The sequence below is a fragment of the Rhagoletis pomonella genome, unplaced genomic scaffold (genome assembly GCF_013731165.1).
Source record: "Rhagoletis pomonella isolate Grant_MI unplaced genomic scaffold, Rhpom_1.0 Rhpom_scaffold_00694, whole genome shotgun sequence".
In the NCBI taxonomy this organism is placed as follows: domain Eukaryota; kingdom Metazoa; phylum Arthropoda; class Insecta; order Diptera; family Tephritidae; genus Rhagoletis; species Rhagoletis pomonella.
In genome coordinates this window covers 10,089-22,525 of record NW_023459248.1, presented here as the reverse complement: position 1 = coordinate 22,525, position 12,437 = coordinate 10,089, and the positions used below count along the sequence as shown (strand labels likewise).

The following is a 12,437-nucleotide window of genomic DNA, read 5'->3' as shown; positions in this document are numbered from 1 at the left end:
GCAGGGACTTCATTCCATCGGCATTAAGTTACTTTGTAATAGTTTTTATGTTTTTTTTTTTGTTTTATTCTACTTCAATTTTGTTATATAAAATGTTCCACCAAAAATTTATCACATCACAATTGGTAAGAGCTAAAAGGCTATTAAGCTCAAGTTCTACAAGTAACGCGCCAATGCAACCGTCAGCGTGGTAAAGACGGTTAACAATGAAGCACTAAGTGCGGCACTGCCACTTCGCGTGAAGTTGTTCACCCACTGCATGATCGGATCACGATTTCTGGTCAACCATTCAAAGTTTGATCTAATGTTCGTATTGACGACAGACTCCAAATTAGATTGCACCTTATCGCTGTCCTTCACCTTATCCACCAAATCCAAATACTGTAGAAATTTAAAACAAGTTGTATATTAAAATATTGATTTTGGTTCAAAAAAGTTGCTATACAACGTCTTACTCACTTTTTGTCTTTGCTCTTCATTAACTACATAGCTGGACATGGCAACCACGGCTGTATTGAGTGGATTATCTCCACCGAAACCGGGATTCAAATTACTATATGCTTCCCAATTGTCGCTGAGGAAATCAATGCTTACCAGCAATCCGGTACTGCTGCTCGAGTACGCTGCACTGAGTAAAGTGATGCGCTCTTGAGTACGCCAATCGGCTGAAGTATCAATTGAGCTGTTTACGAATTTTCGCAATTGGGACTCCGACTGCGAGCAGCCCAATGAAGTGATGTGTGTGCGACGGAATGCCTGATTATTGGACTGCAATACCTGGTTAAAAACGAAATCGAATACTGTATCATCGGACTGACGTAGACCATTGCAATATATTTGCGATTGTAGATTTGGTTCGATTGCGATGCCGTCTTCAATGAGCGCCCTTAATTTGTTGTTCGTCTCCTCTAGACAACTTTCAATGCCTGACAAACAGGCGAGGTTAATGGCGATACTGCGTATAGATTTCACCAGATGTTGCTCGCCAGTTGCATCATTCACACCCAACTTATCGAAGAGGTCTGATACTAAAGAGGCTACGAAACTTTGGAAATTTTTATAATCACTATCCCCATTCAGATATCTGTTTAATGTGTTGATCACCGAATAAGTCGTAGACCAAGGAGCAAATTGATCTTCATTAGGCAGATATTGTAGCAAATTGAAGAGTGTACTTTGGTCGAGACGTCCTGTTGAACTGAACTTATAGACATCATGAATAAGCTGACCACGATTGCGTGGATGAAACCTGTAAGGATTGGATTTGAGCGCATCAATAATTAGGTTCCAGTTACGTTCATCATAATTGATGCGATAGAAACCGGTGGACTGTTTATTGAGCAACAGCCAATCATCAGCGGCTAAATTGTTGTCGGTGATATGAATTTCTTTTGTCTTCAACAAATAATGCGAGGCGGTAGTGTTACGGTGGTCTGGATTTGATTTATGTGCATAATTAATTGGAATGTACCAAGTCTGGTTCGATGTTGTGGTGCTATTATCGTAGAAAGCTTCTTGTGTAACGGTGAATGAGTTATTTTCATAATGACGTGTAACGGTGAGAAGTGGGTAACTAGATTGTTGCGACCAACTTGAGAACATATTGGCCATTGTCGCTGGAAGCGGAACATTTTGTGCACCGGCTGCAATACTAAGAGCCTCGAAGAGCTGCCATTCATCAGCAGCACTGTATTGACTGTAGGAAAATGCAAAGCAGAAGTAATGAAAAAAGTCTTTGACATAAAAATTTAATTTGATTTTAAAGAAAACTTTTTAAGCTAACTAAAATTGTGGTTTTACTAACCGTCAGCTCCAAGCTAACCCTATTCACCTAACATTCTTTGTAGTTCATTTCTCTCAAGCCTTTTTATAAGAAGTCATTTTTAGTCTTCCACTTAGACCGCACACACTTACAGGAAAATAATATGCCGTGCACCTTCGCGTCTAAAGTAGTTTTGTAAGGCAACTTAGGGAATTTTTTTTTGATGAACCTACGGGGTACCTTTTTACATTTTTCTTTGAAACCTACGTACATTATTTAATATATATATATTTTTAAATAGTTCTACTGGAATAATGGAAATACTTTCTTGGCAAAAGTTTAATGACTTTGGGAGAGTTTTAATTTTCTGACATTAGGGTGTACGTTAGGGTGATAAGAACTGAGATCAATGAATTTTGAAACACAAAAAAGTGTTTTCTCGAGAATAAAGCATGGATATATCATAATTTAAGATTACTCTACGTTTGCTAGCTATAAGCCCTTTTCTCGCTAGAGATTTCTTAAAGGAGATAGGTGGACTCGAATCCATTAAAATTTAGTAAAATCAGGGACCGTAACCGTTCTGATTTTTATAATAAAAATCATAATTTAATAATTAGTTTGTGGATTTAATTATTTTCGATCAGAAATAACCGTTTTTTGGACTTTTACTATTTTCGATCATTCTTTACCGTTATAATAGACATCGGGGTTTTATTAACGATTTAAATCTTATGTGATCAAAAAAATGAAATCTGAAAATAGTTATAAAATGATAGAAAGAAAGTCCAAGAATATAGATTATTTTTATCCGAAAAATCTATGATTTTAATAACGGTTATTTTTAATCGAAAAAAATATCGGAAAATAACGATTAAAATGATCGCCGAGCTATTAATAAAAAATAAGGATTTTGCAATGATTTGAAAATAAAAATCCTTCATATTAATGATTATTTTCGTTCCCTGAATAAAATTCACTGATAGTATCTGATCCTAACCAATTTCTGCAGTGATAATACAAACCCAAAAGGAGCTAAATTATGTTAAAACCCAAAAACAATTTAACAAATCTTTGCATAGATTCCTCTGTATATAAACTTACTTTTCAGTCAAATAAAGGTTTAATCCCTGGCGGAATACTTCGTCGCCCAACGCACACTGCCACATATACAGCACCGAGCCGGCTTTCGAGTACGAAATAGAATCATAGCGGCTGGAGATCTCAGATGGCGTTTGCACATAATGACTCATTGGATTCATTAGACCTGTACCATCGGCGGTAAGTGCCCGTTGATAGTCATCGGTGAGGAACAACTGATAGATATCCCATTCAGGATAGGCCTAGTAGGAGTAAAGAAAACAAAATTGGAAATAAAAGCAGCCTTAAGCTAGTAAAATATCCCTTTCAAGCGCTTACCGCATCGGTTGCCTGCCAGGAGAACAAGGTGGCAAAACCTTCCTTAAGCCAAAGGTACGTCCACCATTTAATGGCTACCAAATTACCAAACCACTGATGACAGTATTCGTGTGCGATGATTGTGGCAATATTTGTTTGTGTACTAGTTGTGGATGTGTTCTTATTATATATTATATATTCTTCGCGATATGTAACTAAACCCCAGTTTTCCATGGCACCAGCTGCAAAATCTGGCACGCCTACTTGATACATTTTTGGTAGTGCGAAATCCACATCATAGTATTCGATAAGTCGCTGCAGCAGCAACAAACCGGAAACCAAACCGAATTCCTGACCGCTTACAGTGCCTGGTCGTGTGTAGACACGTTGTGGGCGTGAATACAGTACACCTTCTGAATATTCAAAATCGGACACAATAAACGCTACCAAGTAAGTGGGCATATTAACCGTCTTCTGGAAGACAGAGTAGCCGGGTCTAAATGAGAAAAAAGGAACATGTCATTGCTTTACATTTTTTTGTTTTCAAAAGATAATAATGCACTCTACCTGCTCGCCTCCTCGTCCAAAGGCATATTCGATATGGCATTATATGAGGGATCATGATTAATAACGATGGAGAATGTTGCACGCTTGGCTGGCTCGTCGTAGCAAGGGAAGGCATGGCGCGCATCGGTCGACTCGAATTGCGTCGTTGCTATATACCTGAAGGTACGGAATATTCGAAATTCTGCATATAAAAAAAAAAAAATGCCTGCGATATAAAACCAGTGTGCACTCACCGTTCCGTGCCGTTGTCATCATCGTAGGTGGACAAGTAAAATCCACCGTTATCAGTACGCAATTCACCTTGATAGGCGATGGTCAGAAGCCAGCTGCTGCCTTTATTGAACGTTAACGATTGGTTCGTTGGCGTCAAACTGAGAAATTCTCGTTCCTCTTCATATGAGATATTTAACGCTTGAACTTGTCCTCCCGTTACCGAAGCGTTTGAAATAGTTGCCGTGAAATTACTTAGCTGACGCGCATGCAAAACTATTGTTCTTGTATCTTCGTTAACGTTTATTTGAATTTTAACTGTACCATTGAATGCCGTTGTGCCATTGTGTACATTCGTAGTCACTTCGACGTCGTAGTGCACAGGTTCAGTTGTGTTCGGCAGCCGATAGTCCAGGACTGCACGCGCTGCACCGGAGGCAACAATTTTCCCATCTACGATGCGTGCGGAAGGATTCTCTCCAAAGAGTGGTGGAATGCCGTGTGTTGCCGCTTCACAGGATACAATGAAGGCCAATGAAGTGGCCAAAAGGACTGCAACACTCACGTTCATTTTGTTGCGGTACATTGCACGATCAGCTAAGCGGCCGCAACACAATTAACAAAATGTTCAGCTCCGAACGGAGGAATAGCCTTTTAAGATTGCTAAGTTAGTCATAAGTTAATTTGTAAGTGTAGGTTTTTATGACCGTAGGGTTTGATTAGAAATGCTTCAGATGTCGATTGTTTCAAAGACGCTGCTACATACTTATTTGATTATATACGCGCATATCATAAATATGTACATACATATATAAACCCATCGTAAATTTGAAGTACATACATACATATAAATGGCATATGTTCGAGTGATCAACTGGACTCTTGAAAGCACAATGTTTCACCATGTTAATAAACGCTTTGTGAAGATTATATACACACATATATAGAGGAAGTCGCTGTGGCTTTATACATATAGATATTTATATATATATATTGAAACGATCTTAAAGTATATCTAAGAGTGGCGTGTAAGTTGATTGCTAAATATCTTATTTATTATTTTTCATTTATCTACTTATGTATATGTGACATACTTTTTAAATAAATATGACCCTCGAACTAGTTTTACTAAATGAGTTTTTTATTTAAGTATATTCATACACATGTGTAAAATACATTATGATACTTGAGTGGATATTTAATTGGTCTACTTACACATACTTATGGGCAGTCGCTTGGCCTGTGTATGCATTATGATGCGCATATGTCCGACGAGAGCACCAGTGGTGATTCTAGACCACGAGCCATAGATCGGACAGCCCAGCGTACTCTCTTAGACTTTTCCAGATATGGCTTTGGCAGAGGAAAGGTATTATTAAACACGAGTATGGAAATGTTAAGAACCCAGGTCCCAGGATACCACTTCCCCAGAGAAGTAAGGAACAAGGTAGTTGCTTTCGAAAGGAAATTTGAAATATAGTTCTGCAGCAAAGCCTACTGGAGTAATTTAATTATGGACATGTACGCGTTATTCCCCACGAGTTGGCTTCCCTGACCAACATACATATAATGATGGTAGGTTAAAGTGCCATTAGCCTGGTCTAATGGGGTCTAACAGAACACCTTGATAGCAATTCCTAGTGAACTTTATAAACAAAGGCAATGCAGGTGATAATTAGGTCTCAGTTGAGAAGTTTTAATGGTGAAACAATAAATTTTTATTGTAAGGAACTAAAGGACATGAGATTAAACGGTTTGGCAAGGGGTCTCGCCCGTAGTTGAAGATTTGCGTTAATGTTTTTGACGAGCTATGGCTTTGCTCTTTGTATACAGAAACCTGTTCTTTTCCGATATCATACCTTAGAAGGACTTCGCTCAGCACCCTGTTTGGGAACAACAGAGTTGGAATATCAATTAATAATTATAACTACTTTGAGCCTCAGAGTAACATTTTGCGATTTCTAAAGTTTATTGGACCTCAAACAGTAGGTAGTAAATTGTTCTAATTAGCATCACCAAATCAAATTAGATCCGCAGAACAAAGCGAAATGCTGGCTTACATGCCTACAAAGATGCCATGTCCATAAGGACTTAATACCGTGGTTCTGATTTTAAAAGTACACCCCTTTTACAGCCTTACGCTATTTTAAGCATATTTTTTTGCAAACTTGTTGCCTTTTTTCGCATTTCTTTAGTAGGCTTTAAAAATAAAAATTTAAATTGCGGCGAGCTAACTTAATAATAATCCCAACGATAGGCAGGAGTTTGTTAAGTGTCGAGATCTAAAACTGTTCAGCTACAGAACTAAATTCAACAGCTGATTTTATGTCTTTATTACTACGTTTATACGTAAGTCACCTGCAAATAAAAATAATTTGCAAATACCTGACTCACTGTTTATTCGACGGTGAAAAATTATTTTTTAATATTGCCTGCTTATAATATAATAACATGACCATCGAAAAAAACAAAGTTAAAAATGGCAACGTCTTGATTATAAAAAGGCAATAACATGACCATCGAAAAAGAAAACAAACTGAAGAATGGCGGCGTCTTGTGCTTATTTGCAACTAGTACCACTAATCGAAACTTATTTGCGTAATTTAGTTATTTGCAAATAAAAAAATTAACTCAGCGTTTGTACGACAAAGTTTACGATTTTGCAAATTATTATTTGCAAACAATATGTGCGCATAAACGTAGTATGTGTTAATGATTCTTTTATTGAGAGAGGATAGTATCGCTTTCTTAATGCTGAAAAGCAAGTCACATATGTATATCAAATATGCTGGAATGAGAGTCAAAATCCTGGCATAAGCAACGGAAAATTAGTTTTACCAGTTTTCAAAAATAGGGGATACAACTGCCTTGATACACGGGAGGGAACATTAAGGCTAACTTCACCCATAAGAAGCGGACTTGAAACTGAGCCTGTCAGTAATTCAACCATAAAAGTTGTACCAAGCATTTCCCTGCGACTGACAAGTGTAGGAAGATTTATAAATTTTAATCGGCTCGTATAAGGCCGTATAAGGGTTATATTGAGAAACCCAACGGAAATTTCTTAAAGCAAAAATTATAAATGGTTTTTGAATTTATTCTATCTTGTCTGAGTAAATTTGATACCTTGGATTCCAAAACACCGAACCGTACTACAGAATCGGTCTAACTAATGTTGTAAACAGGGTTTTAGCTCAGCTAAGTTCAACGAATAGAAAAGTGGCTTCGTATGTCGGAGCTCACAGTTCAAATACCTCCTATTTTATTGGTAATTAACGACTAACTACTTTTAATGAAATCGCCGACCCTGGAGTTGTTTTTTACTCAGAATCTTTGTTTCACAGCCAAATAAATTACATCATTGCACGCAAAGTCATATCCTCTACTAGCCTTCAATCGAAGGCTAGGTTGTGACTTTACTTACTAATGGGCTACTCTTATATGGGGACCACATTAAAAGACTTGAACGCGTTCGAAAGGCGTTTGTTTGTTCTGCTCTTAGATCTATAAATTTCGATTACCAATTTTCGTCTTGTAACGCTACTATTTACTAATTAATTTAGATTCTCTATATATTTTCAGAGGAGAAATTGATATAATTCTACCAATGTAAGTCCTTATTGATTGTTTTTTGAGGCCAGTGTTAAAATTTCCTATTGGGTCATTGGTAGAGCTTTCCGGCCGGTATATTAAAAAGGCAAACTGTGTTTCCTCTTTCTCCTACGCGTTTCGGCGTACTTCACGCCTTCATCAGGGAGTCTGATTTATTGCAAAAAAAAAAAACAAAACATAATACCCACAACAATTAGACATAGTTACATATGACTGGAAATTATACATACATATACATATACATATCTTTTTTATCACAATAGCACTTACATATTAAATTAGTGTAACTATTTACATTACAATAAACGCAAAACATTTAACTAAACACTTTTTCTTTTGTTATTCCATAATAATTACATAGGCTTACAAAAAAAATTTTCCACATATTAAACCAAACAACTGTATCTCTATGTTCTACGACGCGCTGAATGCGAATCCGAGGTTCGAACGTCAGGTTCGTGGTCATTTAAAGGTTAGGTAGGAAAAAACTCATTGAATAAACCTGAAAATTCAAAACAATTATTTTTAATTTGACTTCTAAATAACCTTGGCCGGACGTCTGGACGATCTAGAAGAATCAAGGGATCCCCATAAGTATTCGGATTCAGCGACAACAAAAACCTATGTATATAAATTTTTATCTTTATTCAATAAATCTTTCCATATTTGACGTCCAACTGACTCCGAACCTGACATTACGGAGGTTAAGAGACCTCGGATAAAAAGGTTTGGTTCAATATGCAGAAACCGTACTTTCGTTGAAATTTAATCCTTAGAATTAAAGTATTCGCAATCAAGCATGTTATAAGTGCAATTAAAGTAATCGTTATCGTATATAATTTAAGGATTACAATTAAGCATCCTAAGTGAAATGTAATCGTTATCATAAAGTCCCCAGCTCTGCTTGCAAAATCCTACATAAGTGAGTTAACTAGAAACCTATAAGTCTATAATTCGCCTATTCATTCGCAAATAAGAGCTCGTGTTGCTATACGGTATTCACCTAGAAGAGATTTATTGCGTATCGCTTATCGGAGTTCGAGGCTTCATCGCGAAATCGATAACAAATAAATCTAAAACATTGATTCCAAGTAGATAAATATATAGCGCAAATCACAATTATACGTCGCCCAAATATTCAGAAGTTTTGTCTATAAATTTTGTTATTATTTAATCTTCTTTTAATTTTTTATGAAAACATAGTTTGTTCTTTCACAAAAACAGTATAAATGCAAGTGGCTCATTCCACGGTAATCGATACCGAATGAAACGAAAATAAACTAAGGAATATGACTGCATTATTTCCAGTAAGTAATAGTAAATAAATCCAACTTTCAAGACTGAAAGCCAAAATTCTCAAATTTATCTAAAAATCAGATATTTTTTTACTTTAGGTTGTACCATTTACAAACCCATATAAGAGGTTAATGTTTTTCAAAATTTACAAGACTAATTTTCGTAGTCTATTACCTTTTTTGCATTGTTTAAACCGTCAGTGGAGAGACAAATTCGTTAGCATTGTAACGGCGTAATTTTCAAATTTTTCGTGCAAGTACTAAATATTTTATTATATATTGAAGAAAAGCATATTTTAATGTCACGACCGTCACAAGATACACAAAATAGTTATTTTTTGAAGGAAAACACATCTTGGACAGTGTAAAAAAAGCTGACGAAAGTAACGCTATGACACAGGGAAATATGTGCGAATTGCTTTTAAGTATTTATATGATTTTATTTTCGAAAAAAGAACCGATTATGTTGGTCACGCCGTCACAATTTAAAGTTTGACAAACTTCAATAAATTCGGCCAGGGACTGCTACCGTTACTTATCAGCTAATCTGAAATGTGTCATATATCTGTTTGTGATCAGCGATGATAAAGCTAATCATAAAGATATGTTGCTCGAGCGATGGGAAAACTTAAGCTGTGCTGTCACGGATAAAAATATATCATTACTTCGCTTGTCAGGGCAAAAAAAGTATCTGAAACGGTTTTTTCAGGTAACGGCCTCGGTTTGACAGGTAATAGCCTCATACTATTTAAAAATAAGGTACTTTACAATTACTAAGACATACAATGGAGAAGAAGAGTCCGATCAAGGATTATCCCGCCTTTAGGTGGCAGAATCTTGTATGTGTTCGTAAAATCCGATTTTTTGAGAAATAAAGTTAGCTTAGTTGTCTAATAATGTGTATTTATGCATTCATGCTCAACTTGTCACACCCGTCACAGTTTAATTTGGAACATATAATCTATAATTTCCAATAGGGGCAAGCAACTTTGGCGTAAATGTTGAGAATGTTTATTTAACTATACAACAAACTATTTAAAACCATAAGCAGAAGACATAATTAGCAGAAAAACTGTGGTGCAAGTAAGGAGTAGTTAATTTGGTTTGCGTACTCTTCACACCCGTCACAGTGACTAAAATTCAGATAACTCGTTCGGATTAAATTGGTTTTGGAATTTTTATTCCAGGCATTGTGTATATCTCGGAAACCTATTGCAAAATACTCGTTTTAAAGAATTTTGTATTACAGTTTAAGAATTAACCCTTAAAATGTGAGTTGAAATATCACACCCGTCACCGTGGAATGAGCCAAGTTTTAAACTATGCTTAAAGTAGCTAAGACTTCCGTTTATTTTTTACAAATCATTTTTTTTTGAAGGTAACTAAAAACATCATACTAAAAATCTTTCAAAGAAATCTAACCATAAAACTCGAAATTTTTGCGAAATTTGGTTTCTTTTATTTGAATATTGCAAAAAGTATTTGTTAGAGTATAACATGTCAATATGTGGGTGGCATATAATTGTGATAAGCACTATAAATATTAGGGTTATGACTTTCTTTGAATTTTGAAAACGTTTGTGTCATATGATACTCCTTGGTAGATAGCTTCGGGAAACATCCTAATTTTGTGAAGACTTAAAAACATGTCGCGCACAAGGACATTTAGAAAAGGTAGATCAAAAAACCTTTACTGAAAATGAATACCTTTACCTTATCGACTATTTGGCTATATCCTTACCAGGCAAGACTAGATGCTTTTTGAATGCATGTCAGATAAAAGCAAAAGTTCAAAGCTATTGTTAAGACATACGTATGCCGTGAAAGCACGATAAAAATTATGTGTTTTTCGCTGAATTAAATTTAAGAAAAGTAGTAATTTTATCAGAAAATCACCTGATTTTTGGCGTGTTTGCTAAGATACGCGTTAACCAGAATGTACCAAATTTTTTCTGGACTGACCCCTCAAAGCATCCTATGGCAAAATTTTTATGTTAAAAATTATGGAAATTTCGCAATAATTTGCAAACTATAGCTCAAAGAAAAAAACTTAATAAATGGAGTACACTACTGGCCATATTTTAGGTTCTGACAAATAAATCGTAATGGTTGTGGAGACTATTGGTTGTATTAGAATTGGATTTTCATAAAATGCATCTTTATTGACCTGCGTTCGTACCTTAAACCTGTATGGTAAACTTTGTGACGCTATTTTCGTTACTTCTATTCCTTATGTGGGATTCTCAAGTGAAATAAAAACATCGAGCGATGTCGATTTTATTTGAGTTTATAAAAATAGAAATTCTGTAATGCGCGACACTTTTTTTTATATCCGAACAAAGTAATGTAATTTTTCGGCTTTTGAATCTAAATAATAAAAGTCATAACCCTAATGTATGTATATGTATGTATTGATTATGTGAAAATAATTGTTAATACCCACATACAAGTGTACATAAAAAAGTTCATAAATATCTCAGGGACCTATTGACATACATCTGTAAATTACCTTCAATTTCCTTTCGTCATAATCACGTACGTGATTAAAAAGTGAGATTGCCATTGATTGGGGAAACCCTATAAACTTTGTATAGGACCCGAAAAAAGGTAGTTGATGTTAAGAAAAGTTGTGTGATGAATGTGACTTATGACAACATAACAAATTTCTCATATATATGCATACAAAAGTACATATTGAAAATAATAATAATTACAATTTCGCATTGCTGTATACTTGGGTTTGTTGACTATGGACTCAAGATATGATGAAAAATGTATGCATTCCACTTGCACTTTTCATTCGCAGTTACGCACGTACTTGATAAAACTTAAATTGCAATGTTTATACCCTGCAGGCAAGAGTACCGGTACTTGCTATATGACTTACCGATAACAAAAACAAAACAATGGTCTTAGTTACGGTTCTTATGTACAAAACGAACGGCAACTTTAACATGAGATTGTCATAATAATTTTTTTAATCTCGCCATGGCGTCACACAGTGTAACCTGAATATATGGAAGGGGGGGGGGGGCATCCTACATAAATGGCTTTCAGAAGAATGCCGTGACTTGTCTCCGTCGCATTAAAACCCTGGAAGGCCTCGAAGTACGTTCAGATCATGTTGCCGTTAAGTTGGTTATTGTAGGCAACGGTTGAGTCGCCCCTCCCATCGTCTGGCACTGAGTTTTCGCCAGATAAGGCTAAGGCGTCAATCAATCCTACCCGTTCTTATAGACAACACTTGACCTTATAGTGACTACAAAGCTCGATTGAGGATAGTGAAATCGAGTTGGGTCTCCCAAATCGGGGAAAGGCAGTGCCTAATTCTCCTTCTAGCCCTTTGGAGGGAATTTCAGGAACGGCTCTGGGGTAACCTCTGTAGCCCTGGGTGCCTATTAAATGCTGGAACGGCCGCGAAGCCAGTCTTCAATGGGATAGGGGGGGTCTAACGGCATGGATCTTGTGGGGAAAGGCGACAAGCGGCCGCAAATAATAGCGCAGGGGGAGTCGCTGCGAGGGAACTACGGGCGGCTCTAACATCTAATCTCTAATATCTAACAGGCCACTGCCTTATAGGTAAAAACATAGAA

At 36.2% G+C, this 12,437-nt stretch overlaps 1 protein-coding gene across 1 annotated transcript in view; it reads right to left on the bottom strand.

Moving 5' to 3' along the window:
* Positions 1-62: 62 nt before the first annotated feature.
* LOC118751426 (aminopeptidase N-like) overlaps positions 63-12,437 on the bottom strand; it is a 15,051-nt gene continuing 2,676 nt past the window's right edge. Inside the window, 7 exon segments of the mRNA XM_036486252.1 lie at positions 63-381; positions 460-1,696; positions 2,867-3,105; positions 3,182-3,656; positions 3,728-3,883; positions 3,961-4,534; positions 11,853-11,917. Of these exon segments, the coding sequence (XP_036342145.1) occupies positions 157-381; positions 460-1,696; positions 2,867-3,105; positions 3,182-3,656; positions 3,728-3,883; positions 3,961-4,534; positions 11,853-11,917 (2,971 nt within the window). The 3' untranslated portion in view covers positions 63-156.